The sequence below is a fragment of the Entelurus aequoreus genome, linkage group LG15, assembly GCF_033978785.1.
Source record: "Entelurus aequoreus isolate RoL-2023_Sb linkage group LG15, RoL_Eaeq_v1.1, whole genome shotgun sequence".
In the NCBI taxonomy this organism is placed as follows: Eukaryota; Metazoa; Chordata; class Actinopteri; order Syngnathiformes; family Syngnathidae; genus Entelurus; species Entelurus aequoreus.
The window spans coordinates 55088359-55101107 of record NC_084745.1 but is presented as its reverse complement, the minus strand read 5'-3'; the positions used below and the strand labels follow the sequence as shown (position 1 = coordinate 55101107).

General features: G+C 39.0%; 1 protein-coding gene across 1 annotated transcript in view; it reads left to right on the top strand.

Moving 5' to 3' along the window:
* The window catches only part of LOC133630515 (divergent protein kinase domain 2A-like), a 14961-nt gene extending 2536 nt beyond the window's left edge, over window positions 1-12425 (top strand). Inside the window, exon 2 of the mRNA XM_062022127.1 lies at window positions 11377-12425. Coding sequence (XP_061878111.1) covers window positions 11377-11717 — 341 coding nt within the window. The 3' untranslated portion in view covers window positions 11718-12425. The remainder of the gene's footprint in view (window positions 1-11376) is intronic.
* Window positions 12426-12749: the final 324 nt, after the last annotated feature.

Here is a 12749-nt window from a genome sequence, read left to right as displayed (position 1 = left end):
TGCTAGCAATTATCACTCTTGTCGCCAGTTACCGTTTAACAGTCTATTTGTCAGCTAGCAATTAGCACCCTAATTGTCAGCTAGTGATTAGTGCGCCCGTTGTCAGCTAGTGATTAGCAACCTGGTTGCCAGCCAGCAGTTAGCGCGCCAGTTGCCAGCTAGTTATTAACAGACAAGTTGCCAGTTAGCAATTAACTCTCCAGATGCCATCTAGCGATTAACGCTTTAGTTGCCAGCTAACTATGTTAGCCCGTTGCCACCCAGCCATTAGCAGTGCAGTTGCCAGTTAGCAATTAACTCTCTAGATGCCATCTAACGATTAGCGCTTTAGTTGCCAGCAAGCGATTAGAGCTTAGTCGCCTGCTAGCAATTATCACTCTTGTCGCCAGTTACCGTTTAACAGTCTATTTGTCAGCTAGCAATTAGCACCCTAATTGTCAGCTAGCGATTAGTGCGCCCGTTGTCAGCTAGTGATTAGCACCCTGGTTGTCAGCTAGCAGTTAGTGCACCAGTTGCCAGCTAGTTATTAACAGACAAGTTGCCAGTTAGCAATTAACTCTACAGATGCCATCTAGTGATTAGCGCTTTAGTTGCCAGCTAGCAACAAGTGCGCTCTAGACAGCAGCCAGCAGGGGCAGCGCTCTCGTTGCCAGCTAGCCATTAGCACTCTTCTTGCCATTTAGCGATTAGCGCTTTAGTATATATTGGTACCGGCAACAAAATATTGAACTACTACCCTATTTTTCTGAATATTAGGCACACTTAAAGGCCTACTGAAATGATTTTTTTTTTATTTAAACGGGAATAGCAGATCCATTCTATGTGTCATACTTGATCATTTCGCGATATTGCCATATTTTTGCTGAAAGGATTTAGTAGAGAAAATCGACGATAAATATCGCAACTTTTGCTCGCTGATAAAAAAAAAGCCTTGCCTGTAGCGGAAGTAGCGTGACGTCACAGGAGCTAGTATTCCTCACAATTCCCCGTTGTTTACAATGGAGCGAGAGAGATTCGGACCGAGAAAGTGACGATTACCCCATTAATTTGAGCGAGGATGAAAGATTCGTGGATGAGGAACGTGACAGTGAAGGACTAGAGTGCAGTGCAGGACGTATCTTTTTTCGCTCTGACCGTAACTTAGGTACAAGCTGGCTCATTGGATTCCACACTCTCTCCTTTTTCTATTGTGGATCACAGATTTGTATTTGAAACCACCTGGGATACTATATCCTCTTGAAAATGAGAGTCCAGAACGCGAAATGGACATTCAGTGCCTTTTATCTCCACGACAATACATCGGCGTAATGCTTTAGCTACGAGCTAACGTGATAGCATCTTGCTTTAACTGCATATAGAAACAAAAGAAATAAACCCCTGACTGGAAGTATAGATAGAAAATCAACAATACTATTAAACCGTGGACATGTAAATACACGGTTAATGCTTTCCAGGCTGGCGAAGGTTAACAATGCTGTGCTAACGACGCCATTGAAGCTAACTTAGCAACCGGACTGCACAGAGCTATGCTAAAAACATTAGCTCTCCACCTACGCCAGCCAGCCCTCATTTGCTCATCAACACCCGTGCTCACCTGCGTTCCAGCGATCGGCAGAAGGACGAAGGACTTCACCCGATGCGTTTGGCGGCCCGGAAGTCAAGGTGACGTCGGCGGCTAGCGCGGCTAGCGCTCCAACAAAGTCCTCCTGGTTGTGTTGCTGTAGTCCGCTGCTAATACACCGATCCCACCTACAACTGTCTTCTTTGCAGCCTTCATTGTTCATTAAAAAAAATTGCAAAAGATGTCCAGAATACTGTGGAATTATGAAATGAAAACAGAGGTTTTTGTATAGGATTCTACGGGGTACCATAACTTCCGTTACTCGGACTTCGTCACGCGCATACGTCATCATACCGCGATGTTTCAGCCGGATATTTCCCGGGAATTTTAAAATGTCACTTTATAAGTTAACCCGGCCGTATTGGCATGTGTTGCAATGTTAAGATTTCATCATTGATATATAAACTATCAGACTGCGTGGTCGCTAGTAGTGGCTTTCAGTAGGCCTTTAAGGTGTGTAAATAAACATTTACAAAATATTTCCGTGTAAATAACTAGGGATGTCCGATAATGGCTTTTTTGCCGATAATCCGATATTCCGATATTGTCCAACTCTTAATTACCGATACCGATATATACAGTCGTGGAATTAACTCAGACTGCGTGGTCGGTAGTAGTGGCTTTCAGTAGGCCTTTAAAATCCTTTAATTTCCTCAAAAATGGACGGCGAAGCTATTTTATACGGTACATGATCTAATGATAAGTGGGACCAGTAGATGGCAGTCACACATAAGACATACGTGTTAGACTGCAGATTCAATAAATGACGACAGCAAATACCCGTAAGCAAGCAACACCAAAATGCTCCGGGTGTCAGCTAGCGATTAGCGCGTGAGTTGCCAACTGCCTCCAGTATTAGCGACTTTATTGCTATTAATTGAACATCTTAACAAGGAACCTTCATGAGCAGTTTACAAGTAGGGGGTCCTTGGCCCTGGTCTATGAAGTCTGAACCTGCTCCTGCAGTTGAAGATGCCCCTCCCCTTTAAGGCAGTGGTGATAACGAGCCCCCCCCCCGCCCCCCCCCCCAAAGCTCATAAGGAGATCCATCACACGCCAGCCCCCCTCAGAGGGGGGGAGGACCACCCAGTCACTTTTGTTTTGATTTGTGCTTTTCTGCAGAAATCCTATTAAAGTGATGGACTGTTGTGTCGGCAGATGCTGAAGCTCCGCCCGCCTTCCCCCGTGACAGATGTGAAGGAATATATGTGTGATTGTATTCTTCTTTTAGAGATAAGCGGGTGGGTCGGGGACTGACGAGAGCAAAGCAACGTGGCACGGGTGAAACCGCCATCCTGTCATTGTTGTTGTTGTGCTGACTCGTGTCGCTGCTCGCTGTCAGGCCGACACGCCGGGAGGCGGACAAGTGGAGCCGCCGTCACGTGGACCGTCTTCACGGCGTGGTTGTTTGCCGAGCACGCGGGATGCGGCGCTAGCGAGCGTTACAAGGTCACAGGAAATGAGCGCTGAACTCCAACATCTAATACGCCGCCATCCCAGCTGGAAAGTGTGATGATTGATCCGTTTGGGAGTCGGGCCGATTGATTTGTCGACCAAACACGCCGCGTTCATTAAACTTCCGCCGTGAAGAAGACGACCTCCATTTACAAACCTAATTAGTTCTTGAACACGGTTGCTGAATGGAAAAGTTTTAGAATTAGCACACATACGCACTGCCCCCCCCCCCCCCCCCCCAGACACATTTTTTTTCTGTCACTTATGGACTCCATAGTCCTAATTGTCACTTATGGACTCCATAGTCCTAATTGTCACTTATGGACTCCACAGTACTAATTGTCACTTATGGACTCCATAGTCCTAATTGTCACTTATGGACTCCATAGTCCTAATTGTCACTTATGGACTCCATAGTCCTAATTGTCACTTATGGACTCCACAGTACTAATTGTCACTTATGGACTCCATAGTCCTAATTGTCACTTATGGACTCCATAGTCCTAATTGTCACTTATGGACTCCATAGTCCTAATTGTCACTTATGGACTCCATAGTCCTAATTGTCACTTATGGACTCCATAGTCCCTAATTGTCATTATGGACTCCATAGTCCTAATTGTCACTTATGGACTCCATAGTCCTAATTGTCATTATGGACTCCATTGTCATAATTGTCATTATGGACTCCATAGTCCTAATTGTCATTATGGACTCCATAGTCCCTAATTGTCATTATGGACTCCATAGTCCTAATTGTCATTATGGACTCCATAGTCCTAATTGTCATTATGGACTCCATAGTCCTAATTGTCATTATGGACTCCATAGTCCTAATTGTCATTATGGACTCCATAGTCCTAATTGTCATTATGGACTCCATAGTCCTAATTGTCACTTATGGACTCCATAGTCCTAATTGTCATTATGGACTCCATAGTCCTAATTGTCATTATGGACTCCATAGTCCTAATTGTCACTTATGGACTCCATAGTCCTAATTGTCACTTATGGACTCCATAGTCCTAATTGTCATTATGGACTCCATAGTCCTAATTGTCACTTATGGACTCCATAGTCCTAATTGTCATTATGGACTCCATAGTACTAATTGTCACTTATGGACTCCATAGTCCTAATTGTCACTTATGGACTCCATAGTCCTAATTGTCATTATGGACTCCATAGTCCTAATTGTCATTATGGACTCCATAGTCCTAATTGTCACTTATGGACTCCATAGTCCTAATTGTCACTTATGGACTCCATAGTCCTAATTGTCACTTATGGACTCCATAGTCCTAATTGTCATTATGGACTCCATAGTCCTAATTGTCACTTATGGACTCCATAGTCCTAATTGTCATTATGGACTCCATAGTCCTAATTGTCACTTATGGACTCCATAGTCCTAATTGTCACTTATGGACTCCATAGTCCTAATTGTCATTATGGACTCCATAGTCCTAATTGTCACTTATGGACTCCATAGTCCTAATTGTCACTTATGGACTCCATAGTCCTAATTGTCACTTATGGACTCCATAGTCCTAATTGTCATTATGGACTCCATAGTCCTAATTGTCACTTATGGACTCCATAGTCCTAATTGTCATTATGGACTCCATAGTCCTAATTGTCATTATGGACTCCATAGTCCTAATTGTCACTTATGGACTCCATAGTCCTAATTGTCATTATGGACTCCATAGTCCTAATTGTCACTTATGGACTCCATAGTCCTAATTGTCACTTATGGACTCCATAGTCCTAATTGTCACTTATGGACTCCATAGTCCTAATTGTCATTATGGACTCCATAGTCCTAATTGTCACTTATGGACTCCATAGTCCTAATTGTCATTATGGACTCCATAGTCCTAATTGTCATTATGGACTCCATAGTCAATTAGGACTATGGAGTCCATAAGTGACAGTCTCCTGTAATTCCCAGCTGGGAGTCAAGCTACAATGATGATGTCATCTTCTGCCTCCCATCACATCTCCACATGATTGCCACTCTGCACATGTCACTTCCTTCTTTGCAATGACACTCAGACAAAAGAGCGCTCACACTTTTACTTTTTATTTTTTTGCTTAGCTCAGCTTCGTCCTTGAGAAGAAAGTCTTGTTCCCTTTAAATGTTCTGCTTGACTGCTGCAAAGAGGACCTGGGATGATGTCACGCTCTTTTCACTGAGGGAGCTTGTTCCACTCTTATGTACTATGTTATATACTGGTGTTATATACTATGTTATATACTGGTGTTATATACTATGTTATATACTGGTGTTATATACTATGTTATATACTGGTGTTATATACTATGTTATGTACTATGTTATATACTGGTGTTATATACTATGTTATGTACTGGTGTTATGTACTATGTTATGTACTATGTTATATACTGGTGTTATATACTATGTTATGTACTGGTGTTATGTACTATGTTATATGCAGTGTTATATACTGGTGTTATATACAGTGTTATATACTGGTGTTATATACTGGTGTTATATACAGTGTTATATACTGGTGTTATATACTGGTGTTATATACTGGTGTTATGTACTGGTGTTATATACTGTGTTATATACTGGTGTTATAGACTGATGTTATGTACTGGTGTTATATACTGGTGTTATATACTGGTGTTATATACAGTGTTATATACTGGTGTTATATACTGGTGTTATATACAGTGTTATATACTGGTGTTATATACTGGTGTTATATACTGGTGTTATATACTGGTGTTGTATACTGGTGTTATGTACTATGTTATATACTGGTGTTATGTACTATGTTATATACTGGTGTTATATACTATGTTATGTACTGGTGTTATGTACTATGTTATGTACTATGTTATATACTGGTGTTATATACTATGTTATGTACTGGTGTTATGTACTATGTTATATGCAGTGTTATATACTGGTGTTATATACAGTGTTATATACTGGTGTTATATACTGGTGTTATATACAGTGTTATATACTGGTGTTATATACTGGTGTTATATACTGGTGTTATATACTGGTGTTATGTACTGGTGTTATATACTGGGTTATATACTGGTGTTATAGACTGATGTTATGTACTGATGTTATGTACTGATGTTATATACTGGTGTTATATACTGGTGTTATATACAGTGTTATATACTGGTGTTATATACTGGTGTTATATACAGTGTTATATACTGGTGTTATATACTGGTGTTATATACTGGTGTTATATACTGGTGTTGTATACTGGTGTTATGTACTATGTTATATACTGGTGTTATATACTGGTGTTATATACAGTGTTATATACAGTGTTATATACTGGTGTTATATACTGGTGTTATATACTATGTTATATACTGGTGTTATATACTGGTGTTATGTACTATGTTATATACTGGTGTTATATACTGGTGTTATGTACTATGTTATATACAGTGTTATATACTGGTGTTATATACTGGTGTTATGTACTATGTTATATACTGGTATGTACTATGTTATATACAGTGTTATATACTGGTGTTATATACTGGTGTTATATACTATGTTATATACTGGTGTTATGTACTATGTTATATACAGTGTTATATACTGGTGTTATATACTATGTTATATACTATGTTATATACTGGTGTTATGTACTATGTTATATACAGTGTTATATACTGGTGTTATATACTATGTTATATACTATGTTATATACTGGTGTTATGTACTATGTTATATACAGTGTTATATACTGGTGTTATGTACTATGTTATATGCAGTGTTATATACTGGTGTTATGTACTATGTTATATACTGGTGTTATATACTGGTGTTATATACTGGTGTTATATACTATGTTATGTACTGGTGTTATGTACTATGTTATATACAGTGTTATATACTGGTGTTATGTACTATGTTATATACAGTGTTATATACTGGTGTTATGTACTATGTTATATACAGTGTTATATACTGGTGTTATATACTGGTGTTATATACTATGTTATATACTGGTGTTATGTACTATGTTATATACAGTGTTATATACTGTGTTATATACTGGTGTTATAGACTGATGTTATGTACTGGTGTTATATACTGGTGTTATATACTGGTGTTATATACAGTGTTATATACTGGTGTTATATACTGGTGTTATATACAGTGTTATATACTGGTGTTATATACTGGTGTTATATACTGGTGTTATATACTGGTGTTGTATACTGGTGTTATGTACTATGTTATATACTGGTGTTATGTACTATGTTATATACTGGTGTTATATACTATGTTATGTACTGGTGTTATGTACTATGTTATGTACTATGTTATATACTGGTGTTATATACTATGTTATGTACTGGTGTTATGTACTATGTTATATGCAGTGTTATATACTGGTGTTATATACAGTGTTATATACTGGTGTTATATACTGGTGTTATGTACTGGTGTTATATACAGTGTTATATACAGTGTTATATACTGGTGTTATGTACTATGTTATATACTAATGTTATATACTGGTGTTATATACATTTGTTATATACAGTGTTATATACTGTGTTATATACTGGTGTTATATACAGTGTTATATACTGGTGTTATATACAGTGTTATATACTGGTGTTATATACTGGTGTTATATACTGGTGTTATATTCTGGTGTTATGTACTAGTGTTATATACTGGTGTTATATACTGGTGTTATATACTGGTGTTATATACTGGTGTTATATACTGGTGTTATATACAGTCTTATATACTGGTGTTATATTCTGGTGTTATATACTGGTGTTATATACAGTGTTATATACTGGTGTTATGTACTGGTGTTATATACAGTGTTATATACTGGTGTTATATACTGGTGTTATATACTGATGTTATGTACTGGTGTTAAATACAGTCTTATATCCTGGTGTTATATACAGTGTTATATACTGGTGTTATATACAGTCTTATATACTGGTGTTATATACTGGTGTTATATACAGTCTTATATACTGGTGTTATATTCTGGTGTTATGTACTAGTGTTATATACTGGTGTTATATACTGGTGTTATATACTGGTGTTATATACTGGTGTTATATACTGGTGTTATATACAGTGTTATATACAGTGTTATATACTGGTGTTATATACTGGTGTTATATTCTGGTGTTATATACTGGTGTTATATACTGGTGTTATATACTGGTGTTATATACAGTGTTATATACTGGTGTTATATACTGGTGTTATATACTGGTGTTATATTCTGGTGTTATGTACTAGTGTTATATACTGGTGTTATATACAGTCTTATATACTGGTGTTATATTCTGGTGTTATATACTGGTGTTATATACTGGTGTTATATACAGTCTTATATACTGGTGTTATATTCTGGTGTTATATACTGGTGTTATATACAGTGTTATATACTGGTGTTATGTACTGGTGTTATATACTGGTGTTATATACTGGTGTTATATACAGTGTTATATACTGGTGTTATATACTGGTGTTATATACAGTGTTATATACTGGTGTTATGTACTGGTGTTATGTACTGGTGTTATATACTGGTGTTATATACTGGTGTTATATACTGGTGTTATGTACTGGTGTTATATACTGGTGTTATATACAGTGTTATATACTGGTGTTATATACTGGTGTTATATACAGTGTTATATACTGGTGTTATGTACTGGTGTTATGTACTGGTGTTATATACTGGTGTTATATACTGGTGTTATGTACTGGTGTTATATACTGGTGTTATGTACAGTGTTATATACTGGTGTTATGTACTGGTGTTATATACTGGTGTTATATACTGGTGTTATATACAGTCTTATATACTGGTGTTATATACTGGTGTTATATACAGTCTTATACACTGGTATATGGTTCATGTGTATTTCAACACATTTACATGAATGTGTATTTCAACACATTTACATGAATGTGTATTTCAACACATTTACATGATTGTGTATTTCAACACATTTACATGATTGTGTATTCCAACACATTTACATGATTGTGTATTCCAACACATTTACATGATTGTGTATTCCAACACGTCCCTTTACAAAAAAGCATCAGGAAATACGCGGCAGAAAGACTTTTATTCTCTTAATAAATCTCCAGAGTGGCTCATTTATGCCCAATGAAAAGCTCGTATGGCTTCTTTGGCCGCAGAGCATCAAATATTGTTTGTTCTCTCCGAGTCTGAAAAGCTTTCACCTCAGCTGCTGTCCACTCCCAGATTGTTTTTTTTTTTTTTTTTTTTTTTTTTTTTTCCTCTCCTTTCAAATGAAATCTCAAGGTGAAGAGAAAAGAACAATTGTGCACAAAACTTTCATCCTGAGCCAAAATGTCTCCTCAATAACTCGATAACAACATTTTACATTGTTGTGCAATATGGATCCCCTCCAGATTAGGTGGGCACACACACACACACACACACACACACACACACACACACACACACACACACACACACACACACACACACACACACACACACACACACACTGGTAAAAACATAACCTGCCTCTGAGGCATGGACCAACATTCTGATAGATGAATTAAAAGCACAACACTATAATTATTATCACAATGGTGCTCCTAGCCCCTTCCTGCTCCGTCACTGATAAGACAAATGTCCCTGAACAGGAACTTTGTCCCTCGTGGCGCACATTGTTGGTACAGGAAGTGGGATCCGCCCCCTGTGTTTGTTTGTTTAACTAAAAAACAAACTGTAGAACATTTTTTTCCCATGAATTGGTTTAAGTACAAAACTAAGTTATATTCAAGTTTTATAAAAAAAAAAGTGAAGTTAAAAAAAAATAAAGATTTAAAATGTTTGGATGAATAAATAAAATAAATAATTACTTTATCAAATAAAAAGTAAAAACTTTACATTTGGAATGAAAATAGGAATAAACAAATTACATTAAAAATAAAGCTGCAAGCAGCGTTGGTCGGGTCCTCATTTTGGCAGGTGCTAGTCCTAGGTGTCCCAATTTGTCCAGTGGTAGTCCTGAGTGAGACCTACATAGAGGTTTTTGTTTCATGTCTCTACGATATTCATACTGGGAGTTAGAGGAAGTTGTGTCACAGTGGTTCTTTTCTTTGAAGGCTCGTAAAATCAAAACCGTAGCACTTATTAAAACGCTTTCGCCAACTTTTAATCAGAAGGGTTCAATCTCTCTCCTGTAGTAGTTTGAAGCCAAAACGACAAACGCGCTCAGAGGAGATAATGTTTGATGTTTGGTGACCGCTTTTTAAAAAAAAAATTGTTTTGAAGTGGGGATATCAAACTTCCTGTTGATTTTTGCTGAAGGATTTCAATCTATGAAATGTAGGTCTAAGTGAGACCTACGTAGAGGTTTTTGTTTCATGTCTCTAAAACGTTCCTACCGGAAGTTACAAGCAGTTTTGTCTGTGTTTTCCTCTGAGAAGCAGTTTTGTCTCTGTTTTATTCAAAAATTGCGCTAGAGCGCAATTTTGAGTTTTGGGGTTCGGTTTTTTCTTAGATTGCAAGTTTTACCAGTCCCAATGTGTGTAAAAATGTTGGTGAGTTTTGAAGTATTCTAGGGGGGTCAAATTACAGCTCAAAGAGGCAAAAATGAGTGTTTTCAGTCATTTTTTGTGTTGAAGGGGAAATTGCCAACTTCCTGTTGGTTTTTGCCCGAGGATGTGACATTATGAATTGTAGGTCTAAGTGAGACCTACGTAGAGGTTTTTGTTTCATGTCTCTAAAACGTTCCTACCGGAAGTTACAAGCAGTTTTGTCTGTGTTTTCCTCTGAGAAGCAGTTTTGTCTCTGTTTTATTAGAGCGCAATTTTTGAGTTTTGGGGTTCGGTTTTTTCTTAGATCGCAAGTTCCACCAGTCCCAATGTGTGTAAAAATTTTGGTGAGTTTTGAAGTATTCTCAGGGGGTCAAATTACAGCTCAAAGAGGCAAAAATGAGTGTTTTGTGTTGAAGGGGAAATTGCCAACTTCCTGTTGGTTTTTGCCTGAGGATGTGACATTATGAATTGTAGGTCTAAGTGAGACCTACATACAGGTTTTTGTTTCATGTCTCTACGACCTTCCTAGTGGGAGTTACACGCAGTTTTTGTTTTTTTCCTAGGGGGCGCTAGAGCAAGAAAATAGTTTCACATCTGAATTAAGATTTATTTTTATCCCGATTCTAAATCGATTCATTATCTTCAAAAATGGTAATATACATATATTGTGTGTTGTGGTTGTCGTGGCAACATGTAACGCCCCCGTGTCCCCCCGCAGACAAACCGGAGAACTACGACGTGTGGTACGAGAGCCGCTTCGAGGAGTGCGACCGCGAGGCCTGCCTGTCCTTCTCCAAGGACTCCCTGTGCACCCGGGTCACCGTGGACCACAACTACTACGCTGTGTGCCAGAACCTGCTGTCTCGCTACGCCACCTGGCGGGGCACCACGGGGGGCCTCCTCCACGACCCCCCCGCCCACGTAGCCAAAGACGGCCAGCTGGAGGCGCTGCTGGACGAGTGCACCCGGCCCAAGAGGCGCTACGGCCGCTTCCAGGCCGCCAAGGAGCTGCGCGAGTTCCTCACCAGGCTGTCGGCCGACTCCTCCCCCGCCAGGTAATCCACGGCCTCGGCGACGGACTGGATCCCGGAAGCGCGCACGATGTCTTTACCGCTCCTTTGAGCGGGACGCATCCTCTCGGCGAAGACTTCCTTTCTTTCATAAAAACTCGCCACATTTGCCGCGTTTACGTTCGGATCGGTTTATTTCCCCCCCCCCAAGTAGCACGGCTGCGGAGGTAGCACGAGTGCGCCCGAGGAGCCGCTCGGATGCCGTCAATCACGTTGTTGTCGTCGTGGCGATCGTCTTGTCCCCCCTTTGTCGAGTCTGTGGCTGGAGCATTCTGTTACGGCGGAGACCAAAGAGGCTGAAGCTAACGTTTACGTGTCCTGACGACACGGCGGTCGCAGCCTCCGTCTGGAAAAAAAGCAATAGTTGGAAAAAGAAAACCCAAGTTCTGCTCTCGGGAACATGTTTGTGTTCCTCGGACTCTCGGACGTTTGTACGTGCGTCTTTTGTACCGTCCTTTGCTTTCAGTCTCCTATCAGCCTGGTCTGGTTGTTCCTGTGCCTTTCATTCAAAAGTTGTATTGGCAACTTTTAGTGGTTTCATGATTGGAATAAAAGAAGATCTATATCTCGATACAGAAACGTACTCTTGTGTCCCGGACTCTTCTTGCTTGGCAAACAAACTGCTGCTAAACGTGACTCGACTCGGGGTGGAACAAAATGTGTTCACATTCAAGTCGCCATTCCTATTCCTTCTGATTCTAAATAGATTCATTATTTAATAAAATTGATTAACATATGTATATTTGTTTATTTTTTTCAATAATCAATGTAAAAGACTCTTCTTGCTTGGCAAACAAACTGCTCCTAAAAGTGACTTGACTCAGGGTGGAACAAAATGTGTTCACATCCAAATCGCGATTCCTATTCATTCTGATTCTAAATAATGTATTAAAAAAAAAAATATATATATATATATATATATATATTTTTATTTTTTTTCAATAATCAATGTAAAATACTCTTCTTGCTTGGCAAACAAACTGCTCCTAAAAGTGACTTGACTCAGGGTGGAACAAAATGT